Source organism: Neurospora crassa, linkage group III (genome assembly GCF_000182925.2).
Source record: "Neurospora crassa OR74A linkage group III, whole genome shotgun sequence".
Classification (NCBI taxonomy): Eukaryota; Fungi; Ascomycota; class Sordariomycetes; order Sordariales; family Sordariaceae; genus Neurospora; species Neurospora crassa.
The window spans coordinates 5,154,880-5,168,409 of NC_026503.1; the positions used below are offsets into that span (position 1 = coordinate 5,154,880).

At 51.2% G+C, this 13,530-nt stretch overlaps 4 protein-coding genes across 4 annotated transcripts; 1 reads left to right on the top strand and 3 right to left on the bottom strand.

The window, feature by feature from the left end:
- The first annotated feature begins 432 nt into the window (after positions 1-432).
- On the top strand, positions 433-1,698 carry NCU16713 (hypothetical protein). The gene is made up of 2 exons (XM_011395772.1): positions 433-1,100; positions 1,156-1,698. Exon 1 carries the CDS (start codon positions 486-488, stop codon positions 843-845), a length of 360 nt encoding a protein of 119 aa, XP_011394074.1. The 5' UTR covers positions 433-485; the 3' UTR covers positions 846-1,100; positions 1,156-1,698.
- Positions 1,699-4,924: 3,226 nt separating this feature from the next.
- NCU16714 (hypothetical protein) lies at positions 4,925-5,758 on the bottom strand (the record flags this gene model as incomplete). The annotated part of the gene is made up of 4 exons (XM_011395773.1): positions 4,925-5,135; positions 5,239-5,284; positions 5,577-5,631; positions 5,684-5,758. 4 exons carry the CDS (start codon positions 5,756-5,758, stop codon positions 4,925-4,927), a joined length of 387 nt encoding a protein of 128 aa, XP_011394075.1.
- Positions 5,759-6,627: 869 nt separating this feature from the next.
- Positions 6,628-7,698, bottom strand: NCU16715 (hypothetical protein). Its single transcript, XM_011395774.1, has one exon. The coding sequence runs from the start codon at positions 7,590-7,592 to the stop codon at positions 7,071-7,073; it is 522 nt and encodes a 173-aa protein (XP_011394076.1). The 5' UTR covers positions 7,593-7,698; the 3' UTR covers positions 6,628-7,070.
- A 61-nt stretch (positions 7,699-7,759) lies between these two features.
- Positions 7,760-8,373, bottom strand: NCU11290 (hypothetical protein). The gene is made up of 3 exons (XM_001728229.2): positions 8,205-8,373; positions 8,030-8,105; positions 7,760-7,938 (listed from the first exon to the last, which is right to left on the bottom strand). Exons 1-3 carry the CDS (start codon positions 8,268-8,270, stop codon positions 7,865-7,867), a joined length of 216 nt encoding a protein of 71 aa, XP_001728281.2. The 5' UTR covers positions 8,271-8,373; the 3' UTR covers positions 7,760-7,864.
- Between the last annotated feature and the right edge of the window lie 5,157 nt (positions 8,374-13,530).

Below are 13,530 nucleotides of genomic sequence, written 5' to 3' on the forward strand. Positions count from 1 at the left end.
GTCCTGTCCTGTAGCAGTTGGGCATGCTGCGAGGGAAAAGTAAGCAAAGCTCAGGTCCAAGGGAGGGAGGAAAACCCAAAGAAAAACGTGCCAGGCTGAGATGTCTCTGCCGGTCAGGGCAGTTACCTGCCTCTACACCAGTAGCTCACACAGGCCGGAAGAAATGAGCGGGCGCGTAAGTAGCGCATTGTAGACAGTGTTAGAAGTGGAAAGAGAAAACCCAAGACGCAAAAATGACTTTTTTCCCACAACTTTCTCCGTTCTGTTGGAAAAGCGATGCGGCACAGTTACGGTGGTCATGATGTAGTTTCGTACAGGTACCTACCGCTCCAATGTACCTTGCACCTGCTGCTAATAATGCTGCTGCTGCTGCTGCTGCTTTCAGTTATCTTGGCTGCATGGCCTTGCTTCTATCCATATTAGGTTAGCAGCACGGTGATAGGTGCTGTAGTTTACATATAATAACCGGTGGAGACACATAATGCATGAATACATACGCAGTAGATGGCTTTTGTGAATTTCAATGGGACCATGGAGACTTGGGCGGCCACTTCCTCAAGCAGCAAAAGTTCAGTTTGGACCAACTTGAACTTGGTGACCTTGGCTTTTGTCGAGTGCTCCGTTTTAATCTTGAAAACGGTGTACCGCGTGTGTGTAAGCCTCCGGTTTTAGTAAGTACTGTCCCGTCTTGGCTAGTAGCACTGTCCGAGTTCTTGTGTCTTCCCACCCTCCAACTTTTTTGCTCTCAACATCCAACATTGTGTGTGTACAACCGCCCAACGGTTCGGGAAGGGTCTCAGCTTTCTTGCTGCTGGAATTTTGATGCTTCTTGTTCGGGTGGTTGACCCTCCTCAAGACAACCTCCGATTTTTGCTCCGGAGTCGGCTCAGCTGGCTGTGAATCCCGCTTCCAGTTCCTGCCCCCTTTTTTGCTGTGTACTGAGTGTAATACGATGGCCCGCCGTGGCTGGGGAATGGCAGGAATGCGCACAAAAGGGAATAAAGCCCCTTCTATGGTCGGCACCACGCTTTCATCAATCGAAGCTGTCTTATCTTTCTTCTGATCAAATTCTTATCGGTTTCGGGTTGAGATGTGGTTAGGTACTTATCCCTCGCTTCAATCGCCTCAGGTCCCGTCGCTCAGTCATCCTTCTAGAAAATGCGATGGAGCTGAGATGAGTCGCCCTCCCGCTCAATAAAGAGTTCCCGAGGCAACCACGCGTGTTCTATTATCACCAAGGATTGTTTCTTCCGGCACGAACGACAAAGACCGTTTTCAATCTCGGCTTCATCAATGTTTCTCAACGACTTCGGAGTTGCTTACCGAGTAAGCGTTCCTTCGCGATGACCGACGTGGGACCACGACTGCACGCTTAGGACTTTGACTTTTTGAAGAACGGAGGTTAGATTCAGGCACAGAGACCTTGGGCCTTGAGCTGAGAGAGATTTGACGACAAGAGATCTGAGACAATTCGCGGGTTCGAGATGTTCTGCTGCTGCTGCTGTGAGTAAGAGTGTGTATGAAGCAAGTCAGACACCCGGTGAGAAACATGCTGCGATGCTGTGCTACCATGGCGCCATCAATTGTCTTTGAGGCGTTCGTTCATCTTCATCATCAGTTTATGAGTTCTAGAATCTACTCCCAAGTCGTCGCCATGTTGATGGTGTTTCGATTGATGAATACTACACCACCATCTCAGCATAAGATGACACATATCGGAATGCGTATTCCTTGGCACAATATTGTCGATATTTGATGATGGGGGTCAGCGCGGGAGGATTGTCACCGGTGGGAGTGGTGGTGGTGGTGGTGAGAATTGCTGCTCGCTGCAATGTCAAGTTCAACCAAGATGTCAACCTTGTTGTTGCCCATGTCCGCCAAGCTTTCATCCCACCACGAAAACGGTATCAGAACCGTCAGAATCGACGCTGATTGGCTAAAAGCAGTTCTGAAAGAGCCGCGCACGGTACCGGTAAGCCTCCAATCCCATGGATGGATGCTCCGGATCAGGGAGCTAGCAGGACTGGCGCCTGGGAAGTTGAGAAGAATGACGTCGGCAGGGAAATTGGCTGCAGGCATCCCCCATCAGCACTCGAGAGGCTTGAGGTGAGGTCGGGTGGTGAGCCGCCCCCGGAGAACAGAACGAAAGGCTCAATCAACACCAACAACAAAAGCAGAGAGACATTTGACATTGGAAGGACAAACTTTGGTGGTGTCTCGAACCAGCCCATGGGAAACAAAGAAGAAAACAAAACAAAAAATAAGCGCTTAATCCATGCCATGAACATGAAATGGTTGCATATCTTCATTCAGCCATCTTTTCTTCTTCCCAATCCTTCAATTAAAGATGCGGGTGCTACTTCCGGTGCGGTTTTGGATTGGAACTGAGCCATCAGTCAATGTAATGCCCTTCAGGTGCCTGTCATGTCGACGGGCGTGGGGGTGCATCTTCTGAATACATATATGTATGTCTCTTGAGTTGATGCTTCTCGAGTCTCGACTTTCAAAACAAAAATGTTGCAGCACGCGATACGGGCGTCAAGCGTCAAGCGTCAAGCGTCAAGCGGCAGCGCTTAGTTACGAGCCATGACATTCATCCATCGTCGATCCATCCATCCATCCATCCATCCATCCATCCCTTGTCTGCGTCTTTTTCCCAGCCCACAATGTGTAGGGAAGTCTAATTTTGAATTTTAACGAGAAGTGGCCTTGTCGTCCAGGCCAGAGCCGAGCCGGTCCGGTCCGGGACTCCCATGTCCTTTCAGCTCCATCCCCTTTTTTCGGCGACAGTTTACGCGAAAAGGCGAAACATCAGCCCAGCAGCGCTCCCCCCGCCTAGACTCCCAGATGTAAAGGATCGGAATCGAAAATATATCATCCGTAAAGCAACCTCACATCGGGAGATCACCTCAGTCATGATCGACCCATCAAACACAAAGAAGCGAGCCTTCATCATGATGTTGTCGAGCTGCCATCACATCATGCACTGCCAGCTACTTAAATGTACCGGGATGCTGAATGCGATTCCGGCATTGGGCACAATGTAGATAGTGAACTCACCTTTTCATGCATAGGTACATACCTGCCTCTACGTATGCCTTCTGCCTTGCCTACAGGAATCAATCTTCAAACACTTGGGCGATGCGATGCGATGTCATGTCCTTGCTCGCTTCCGATACGGATAGATTGACTGGGATGAGCGGTGCATAATAAGCTCCTCCTGGTATGCACCACTACCCATCGCAAACCTCAGAATGCCCTGTTGTCGTAGTAGGAACTTTTGAGATATCGCTGATGCTGGTGTTGATGTATCAAGATAACACTACCGTATTGTCATCAAGGCCATAGTATAGTGTAAAGCACTGTAGATAAATGCTCAGCATCCCGTTTTAACTAGTGCACACTCGATTACGTCTGGCCGGGCGCACTTCTTTGTCGTTCCACCCGACTGGTTCTACTAGTTAGCTCAGGCAAGCCCAGGGCCTATAGCGATTACCGTTTTGTCAGATGATGGGCGAAACACATACACACAGAGAGAGAGAGACACTTCGCTTCGCATCGCCTCGCTTCGAGCATTCTCTAACGTTAGCGTGCCGATTGGCGTCGATAGAGTTTGATTTGAGCGATTGATAAAGTGCTGTGCGTTCTTCGTCAACTCACAGGCTACCTCAGCTGTATGCTGCGCCCTGTTGCGTGCGACTGATGCTGGAGGCTGCTCGATGCAATGTGTTGAGCGGGACCTCAATGCCAGCTGTGAAACGTCAACGCAGAAAGGCCCGACTGCTAGTCTTCATTGTCGCTCGAATCGTCGATGGAAACTGTTTCAGTTTTCTTTTTTTTTTTTTTTTTCTAGAGAGAGAGAAACAAAAGAAAAGAACTCAACGTCATGGCCGCCAGCAAAGTCGGTCTTGGTGTTTGTTGTTGTGATGCCACGGCTTGTTGATGTGCTGCCCCGCCAAGCCAGCCCAAGCATTCAAATGCCCGCAATGCTTACGATAAGGCTAACAGATCCTGGTGGCCCATCCTTAGGGTCTCTCGTCGATACTAATCCGCTATTTTCAATCGATACGGGCGCCGTTCGCCGTGTTTCGGCTTGTTTGTGTTCAACAGCCTTTCGACAATCAATTGATAACGGTGCATGTCTCTGAGGAACCAAGTCGGTGGTTTTTCCAGGGGCGTTTGTACACCACCATAGCCAAAAGTGTTAGTCAAGAAAACCCAATGGCTGAGAGGTCGACGTGTGATGTGGCAACAGATCGTCAGGTCTCTGAACACAGAGATTGTTCCAAGGTTTCCATTTTCGGAGCATCCCCCACTTATTTCCCCTCACTAGATCGGGGCCGGGCCTCTACTGCGGGGAGGCTAGAAGTGTTGGTGGTGAAACGGCGCCATTCAGAACCGTCGACAGAGTTGCAACCAAGAGGAACAGCAACACCGTGGCGGATCCAGCTAGTGTACAAACTTTTGCAAGTTCGGTTCGGCTGCGTTGTTGGTACAATGGCTTGGAAGCCTTTCGACCAACTACAACGCCCGCCAATGTCCTGGTGGTAGATTTGGATTCCCCCAGAACGTTCGAGCTTCGGCGACGGCACCTTGGGAGGCTTGTGTGGCCTTTTTCTCGGCGACACAAGATGAGGGGCGGCGGGTTCGGACTGCGTACGCATTTCGAACTCCTATTGCATAGTACACTAGAGCAGGCCGAGGAGCAAGAACGGCACTGCGAATATGAAATGGTCCCTGCCAAAACTCCCGGCCGTGTGTTGAAACTTTCGGAACTCGAAACCCGGCTATTGGTAATGAATCTCGTTTTTGGGTGTTCCGGGTATCTAACGTATGGTCCTGTCGACTGTTGACTGTAGTGCATTGTTCATCCATCTGTCGTGACTTTCTTTCAACATTTGGTTGTCAACTCAACTGGTCCACGTCAGTTAAACATCACACGAGGGACACCGCACGTTCCAAGGCTCAACCGGGCCGGTTCCCATTTGCAATCCAGGTATCCTCCAGTGATCTTGTGCTCCAGTACTGCACTGCCCGAGTCGTTATCCCCCGTACGTGGTCCAGTCGTTATCGTCCAGTAATTCTTCATAGAGATATCGCCAATCCCGCCCTTTGCTCCTCGTGCTCCTACCGGTCTACACGTACGCCGGGCAGGACGGATTAGGCATGCCTTACCCCGTATACCCCGTACTTTTACCCCAGGAAATTGTTTGCTGTGTCGCCGCCGCGTTGACTTACATGATCCCTACGCATGCATACATCCGCTGGCGCTCGTGGAGAAGGGCTTCGAAAACATCTGTGTCGTCAGTTTGCTGCCGGTCCAGCAGAAAATACGTAGCTGAACAGCACCTCGCTGGCTGGTGAGACATGGTGGTTGACGGTGGTTGGCGAGGTCGGCATCTTGGGTGCTTGGGTATACCGTATGCCTTGCAGCAACCACCGTGAGATTCGCTCCAGGCCGTCAGGTGGGTATTCGGGTATTTCAAAGTCCGCCGTGAACAGTCGTCAGAAAAAAAAAAAGAGCTCAAAAGCTCAGCTGCTATACACGTGTTCGTCAGTGTCTTAATGGTACCTACTCTCTTTGAGTGTCTTGAAATGTGGAGATGGCCCAGGTTCCCGAGCACCTTCGACCTATAGCAACTGCAGGTCAGTTTTTCTTCCTCTATTGGTAACTTTTTCTGACGAGAGCACCGTCGGTTGTCTCTGCAACTGGTGGCTGGTGCCCGGGTGACCATTTGGGCTTGCGTTGCGGCTGCATGGTGCAGTTGTTTGAGGAAGTGGCTTTTATTTTCCCCGGTCGCCGTTGGTGACAATGTTTCAAGCTGGCCTGTGGTTAGCTGGGGCGAGCCGCTTACAATCTTTCTTCCCTGCCGTCGCAGTTGTAGAAAATACGACGGTGATCCACTAGCCACCTCATCGGCTGTGGTTGATGCCCAAGGTTCAAGAGACCCGGCAGATACAAGCTTTGATAGATCGTCATCGTCGTCGTTCTCGGGTACGATGCTGAGAGGGGCGTGTGCTGTAAGTAGTGAATGCCGCGGAATGCGTGGTGATGATCACACAGAGGAGGTCCGGCGATTGAGAGAAGAAGACAAACAAACACGGCAACATGGGATTGAAACAGTCGGACCCTTTGGGTTTGGGGCCTGACAATCCCTTTGAAGCGACGATCCATCCGTCCACCGAATACAAGTAGCGGCTGAAACAGAGCCGCCTGTCGCACCACCCACCACCCTTCCATTCATTGGTGCTGACGTTTATCTCGACGTCGTTGGTCCCCACATTTCTCTCTTTGCCACAACGACGGAGGATGAGGTCGACAACGACGAGGCCGACGATGATGAGCAGAAGAAGTTGCGTAAGAAAGGCGGAGTGTTATCGAAAGCCCAAGGCAAGCAGGGAATGCCAAGCTGAAGTGAGGTCAAAGTCTCGTCGATCTTCCGGCCGTTTCAGTTCCACTTGGCTCTTTGTTCCGTGAGAGGGACTTTTGCCGAAACTAGGCCAAATGCAAGTCCCGAGACTCCGCAAAACGGCCGCGGCCGACGCGCAAGCAACAACAACAAATGGACAGTACGTGATGCGAGGAAAGAAACATGTAAGACAGCAATCTGGAGAAATAGCAGAGTTGCAGAGATTCCCATGTTGGATGTTTGTACCACCACAGCATGTAATGCCCAACGAACAAGCTTTTGGTGTCGCCGTTTTTGGGTCCGCCCTATCACCGCATCTTTCAGTTATCACCCCTTTCATGGCACCCAGGCAAGATCCCAGCTACCCATGCTGGGCTGGCGTCTGGCTCCCATACCCACTGGACTAGCTGTAGCTTGTATCACGGAGTGGACCTGCGAATGGGGTCGCGATGGAGTCCCGGCTTGATGGTCCTTTGGAACCTCGGACCGGCAGTCTGACATGGCGATGCCCTCCTTTTTCTTTTTCTTTGGGCTGGATGGGTATCATGGTATTGTTGGAAGTTGGATGGGCGCCGCTGTCGGGCTACACGACAGTCACAAGGCAACAACTATGTGAGAGTGCACCTAGCAGATTCGTCTACCTCGTTCCATCACGACCTGTTATCTCTTCGCCTGCTCTTTTTCCTGGTTATGATTCGCTACGGAGGGGAGTGGGTGGCTCTGCTCAGGAGATGGCGTCCGTCTATCTTGGCGATCCTCGCTGCCCTCTCGTACTTGCCCGGTTCGCTCGGATGGGTTTGGGGGCTTGGGCTCTGATATCGTAGGATCGGTCATGGTGAAGTCGCGGACTTCCTTGGAAGATGCAAGAAATGCCTGCGGTCGCGGGATTCGGGAAGATAACGCCATTGCCGCCGCCGCCGTCAGCCTGTCAGTCATACAGACATTGCTGCCCGAACATAGGCGACCGTGACGGGAGCTACTCGTGATTACGGGCCGTAGGATCGTGCAGTGTAGATTAGAAAAGTCCGATGGATCGCGCCGGTTTTCTTCTGGACTTTGTCTCGATTTGTTCTGGACGACATGGGGCTTCGTGGGAGGGGCCTGTACGGTACAGTAGCGGACGAGGCAAGACGGTATCGCGTTGGCCTTGAACTTGTCGCCTCCGTTTTCGTTGGATACCATCCTGTTCGACACACAATTGTGATAAGTATCGAAAAAGATTCAAGGAGGTGAACCCTCAGGACCCTGAAAAAAAACCAAGATCAACGAGCCCTGCATGAGATTCGCGAGATACTGCAACCCAATGTTGCAAACAAGAAAGCCGACGGCGGCATGAAGCTTGGACCATGCAGTGAATCCAAGGTGAAGCTGCCCCGCCGTCACTTTCAGTTCCCTTCCCGGTCCTTCCTTGTCGCTGAGGGTTGTGAGCTTGTGGGGTACGTCAGGTGTCAGGGTTAACCGTGGTTGGTCCGTCTCTTTTGCAGAAAGGGAACTGCGGGGCTCTTGTCACCTTGCTGACCTGTGCCCTCTGCGTGCCTGGTCAGCAATCGCTACGGTAGGTAGGTACGGTGAGCGCCGAAAGCGGACTCAACGAAGTTGAACCCTTGAGGGAACTGAACTTTGGTCACCGCCAAGCAGCAAGGGAGGTTTCCTGAAGGAAGGTGCGTCACGATGTCTCTTCATCTGGCATTGCATCTGATACCGCATTAGTTTGGACATCAATGCAAGATGAAGCGCAACAAGTAACGCTTCTTCTTGGAGTTTCAACCTCGGGGGGCTTTGATTCGTTCTCACCGTGTCTTTCTTGTCTTGCTCGGCTGACTTTTGCGATCGTGACCAGATTCTGAGCACGTTTCTCATCTCGTCGTCGCCGACCCTGATGACTGAACGAATGGGAAGGTGCAGGGTGCCTGGCAGAGCACACACCTCGCTGGCGTTCACGTCGGCAGGGCAGCGACATCCGTTCTGTTGCCATGGGATCATGCTTGAGACCGACCTTCATGCAAAGCAAGCATCTCCGGTCAACGCGGCACTTTCCCTGCGTTTTCGTTGCTGTCCAGTGGTATTCAGTTCCCAGCCGCGCCAGCCTTCTGGGCTCCATGCTCGGTCTGAGTCCTCCCCGTCTCCCCGTCGAATTCATTCACCGTGCGCCTTGTTCACCGTTTTGGGAGGGTACCTCTACTTACTTACAGCGCACCGTGAGTTTGCTCTTCAACGTCAAACATTGCAGTGACCACCTCCGGGGCCTCGCATCGCCGACCTCGAGTTACCAAAGAGACGGGACCCTCGAATTTTGGCAGGTCAACGCCACCAATGTGCGGCCTACACTGGTCTCGCTCAGCCTTATAAGCAGCCAGATACCGTCGCTAATAGGCCGTGATAGCAGCGCTGTATGGTCGGTATCTGTCTGACTCTTTTTATCAAAATCATAGGCAAGTCGTGATTGATTAGCTTGTTGCGCGTAAAGTCGATTGTGTATGATCATTCAATGAGCTCGATCGAGTGAAATCCTCTCGTTTTGTGTTCGCCAAGTTTGCGTCCGAACATTAAACACGGCACGGATGGTTAAGACTGCTGTTGGTCTCTGCTGTTTGTCAACACTAACACTCAAAGACATGGAACATGCTGGAACATTGTCATCACGTCAATGCAGTCTTGAATATTTCTATAGGGAAAGAGATGATGTGATAGCACATTGGTCCCCGAATCCGGAATCCCCTGGCGTGTCCCTTGATCTCACTCAATGCGGATCTGATGTTCCCCTTGCAAAGGCGCATTATTGGTGCAAACATTCATCATCGTCTTGGTCTGTGATGGAAATATGCTGGACCAACTGCCCAGAATAAGATGCGGTCCTCATCGAGCACCGGCCGGGACATGCCCTCCCTGAAAGCTGTATGGAATGCTAGAATGTAAAAGAATTGGCCTAAATCCAGGAACCAGGCACAAGACATGGTTTGTTGGGGTCAAACACCACAAAAAGGCATCACGAGACCATTTTCACTTACACGTTTGACTTCACTTCATGGAGTCTCTGCCCAGCTCCCGCCGGTAGCCTTTTGCCTGTAGCGCGCCATCCCTTCCTTCAAACGGAACTGAACCTTCAGTTCCTTCTCGCCCGTCCCCTCTTCACGACTGCACCTCTTGGTACAAGCACTGTCAAGTGGAGGTTTACTGCGGTTACAGGCGACGGAGCTGCCTTCCACTTCCATCCCGTCAACTGAAGCTTTTTTAAAAAGTGGGGGTCAACTTGGGGGCCCACCCCGCGTAGGGCGCGCTCGGATTTTGTTGGTCACTGCATAGAGGTACGTACCTATAGTACACTAATTGCATCCGCGCGCGTCTCCATCTCGAATTCCATTCCATGATTCATTCCGTCCTCTCCAGGTCAACATCGCGACGGAGTCTCGACACCCTGTCCGTCTATGCCGCCGTCTTCACGATACCCCGACCTCCGTTCCCAAGATCCCAGGACCGACAAGACCAACCAAAACCACTCGTACTGTGTACCGCGACACACTGTCTGTGCCGTTTTCCCTCCTTGTCCACTTTGTATCCAAGGCTTGTCTCCTCTTTGGTTCTTGGTGGACTGGAGAATCCACTCCGACGGCAGATCAGCGTCCAGCATTTTGTAACTGGAAACAAAGTCTTTTTTTTTCTTTCTTAATTCCACTCTCATCGACGATTCGTTCTCGAGTCGAGTGCAAATCCGCCAGCAGTTGAGCCGCCTCGGTCCACTATTTATCACGCGCTAATCTTCTTCTCCCTGTTTGTCGTTGTTTGATTGCCTTGCTCGTTTTTGTTTTTTCAGTGTGCCCTAGGCTACTACGCTAGAATCAGATACCAGGCTAACAAAGACCGTGTTCGTGCACAAGGTTGTCGTGAGACAGAGAAAAGTCAGAAACATGCCACTATTCCACCATGCCCCCAAGCGACCAAGCGACCAAGCGAGGGGTTGACTGATTGGCCAATGTATAATACCTTGTACATCATAATGTTTGCGATTTCCGGAGATCCTATCGCTCAGCCTACACCCCTTGAGACATTCTGGCCTCCCTGCCCTGGCGCATCCTTCTCTTGGCGTCACGCTGCCTGGCTTGTCGCGGCGGAGTTCAGAAAAAGGCAAGCCATCGCTAAACCTCGACAGTGACCAACAAAGACAAACGTCGGACGCACAAAAAAAAAACGGACGGCACAGTATACGCCAGAGCTACATGTATGCCTGGAAGCTCGACAATAGCAGCTGGCGCCTTGCCCCTCGAGATTCACTTCTCTGTTGTCGACAAAAAGAGGAATTGTCCAATCAACAGCCAAGCACGTGGTGAACATCGTTGTCTTCCTTTGCGTCCCGACCAATGATGGTTCCAAACCAGAGATTCGGATCTTTAGTTCAAAGCCTTGCAAGTGCATGCTTAAAAGCAAAAGACCAATGTCAGGTCATGCTGCTGGCGTCAGCCCCGGGATGCAATGGTGGTGAGAGGATCTGTAAGTTGGCAATTCATGAGGATCGCACACAGCTTGTCGTATACTACAAGTTGGACTCAGCCCACTGTCCGCTGCGGCCATCCTATCATCAAGCATGACCATCATGATGTCCTGCAGTGACGCCGCAGAATTATGTACCACAGTATGCGTGCACGATCCGATCTCTCCTCACACCGGGGGTGAACCACGCGGGAGTGCGAGTTAGAGGTGGACGAAAGTATTATCTAGATGTTGTTTTGCTCCCTTGATGGCGTGGATACTATTCTAGCCCTCCCCCCTCTTTCGCAACAATTTCGGTGGAGTGAAAAGACTGAATGCGCAGGCAAGCACACATAACGCACATTTCCAGTGATCATCACTACTATGTTCATCACCGGCAGTCGTCACGGTCATCACCACGTCGTCTTTGAATATAAGCGGAGTAGACATTGTCCCCAACATCCTTGTGGTTGAGTACATTCCTCCCCGCTCGAGGACTGGAGCATTATGTAGAGGTAATGTATTAGGAAAGCGCAACGGTATCATCAAGACTAGAGGTAGGTAGGTACCTAACTCCATGCCATCCTGCCCGATATCAAAAAAACGACATGTACCAACAACATCCTTCACTTGGGGCGCAATAATGATCGTGCTCCATAGCGCCCATAACATACCGGGATTACGGGTCAGAAACGGAGGGGGGGAAATGAGTGATCATGGAAAACCAGGATGAGAAACACCAGACCCTACTAGCTCATGCTACTATAGCAGACCGTATCTCTCGCTGGGGCTTGAAGGTAGGTAGGTAGGCGCAAAGTAGAAATGCTCCTCTCTTGTCATCAATATGTTGATGCGTGCAATGTGCCCATCGGCCCACCTAAAAGCACGACTGACCCAAACAGGCAAGTGAAAGTTTTTGCTATTGGTACCTTGGCTATTCGTCCGTCTTTTTTTCCTTGGGCCGATCGCAACCTGCTTATAGACACAGGGGCAGGCGCTGGACCCGATAAGGGATAGCACGATAAGCAATCCGATCAGAAATCCGATCAAGCGATCAGAGTCAACAACGGAAATCAGGGACTTCAGGGACTTTTAACAAAAAAAATTAGACAAGGATAAAAAAAAAAGCGTCAGGGACCTTTCATTGTACGCAGCAAGTCGATGAATGAAAAACAGGTACATTTTCATCTCGATTGTTTCGGCTCGATCGTCTGTGGCGCTGGCAGCCAGAAGCGTTTTGCGTGGGGATGCAGAATCTTGGAAAATCTTGGAATCGTGAGATCACTGCCGGCAAGAAGCCAAGTTCAGTTGCTCTGCCCCTTTTACCTAAAGTAGGTAACGAGACCCGCGGGACCCCTAGCGGTCTTTTTTTTTATGGAGGGTCGCAACTTGCGAGAAACGACTACCTAGGTAGGTGTGAGCCAATCAGTCGACAGCGTTGTTGTCGACGATAAGGCTTGGGATTGGAAGTTGCATGCCACTCATGAAGTGGCCTGTCCATTTGAGGCGGTTATTGCACTTGCAATTCAAGGAAAGCGGGCTTGCACCTTTCAGTTCGTAACCGACTTTTGCCCGGGCGAAGTGCCTAACTAACCATTTTGCCAGCGACGACGACGACGACTCATCACCAACGGGATTAAGGTACATACCCTGCAGTCATCAATAGTTTGTTGGAATCCCCGTCCTGGTCTCTCTTCATGCAAGTCTTGGGGAGAAACTCTTCAAACATTTAGGCTGGGGGAGGGGGGGCTTAGGTACTGGAATGAAAGATGGGTAGGGGGGTTGGCCAAATTTGGTGTTTGTTTCGTTCATCTGCTTCCCTTGGAGTCGGGAGCTGTCACCGAATTCGTCTTAAGCGCGGCGACTATGTGTGTTAGTGCGGCCGGCAACGGGCGGCAATACCTTGTACTACGACGGGATTCAACGTTTGACCAATAGTGGCGGAAGCAGGGATGCTGGTTCCGGGGGTTATGAATGGTTGCCTTAGCGACTTTTGTTAGTGTTTGTTGATGGACTTTAAAGTTCATCACCTGAATTCGAGTTTCACAATAAAACGTTTAGCGGGGGAAAAGGGGGCCTCGGTGTCAGATAGGTCATAAATGGTTTGAAAGATGGTCATCCTGTAAGTTCGAAATCCATGGTACTGTACACCCACAAGAGGATTGCCCGCAGTGCACAGAGTATGTGTAGCTTGGCCAGCACCGACCAAACATCCGAGTCAACCTCATACCCACGCCCGGGTATTGCACAAAGCCACATCAATCGCATGAAATTCACCTGAATCGTTGAATTTCCCACGCCCTTTCTCGATCCATCGGAGGAAAGCCATTCACCAGGGGTAGACATTCCTGGATGCTACGCGCGCGATTTATGCCCTCCAGGATTCGAGTCCAGGCTCATCCATCCCACTTGAGCACGACGGAACATGCCGCGCACCACCAAGCCACCCCGCCCCGCGCCTAACCTGGTAAGGGAGCCGCCGGCCGGAGCTTCACCTCGCTGGAGATATTGTAGAGAAAGAAGCCTATACCGAGACTGATGTCCTTGCGATAACCCCGCCCCGGGTTAAATCATGATAGCTCCGCGGGCTGTGAGAGTGGACTCAGGCTGTTGAACTGGTACAAACTATTGAAAACCTAACATGAACTATGTACTA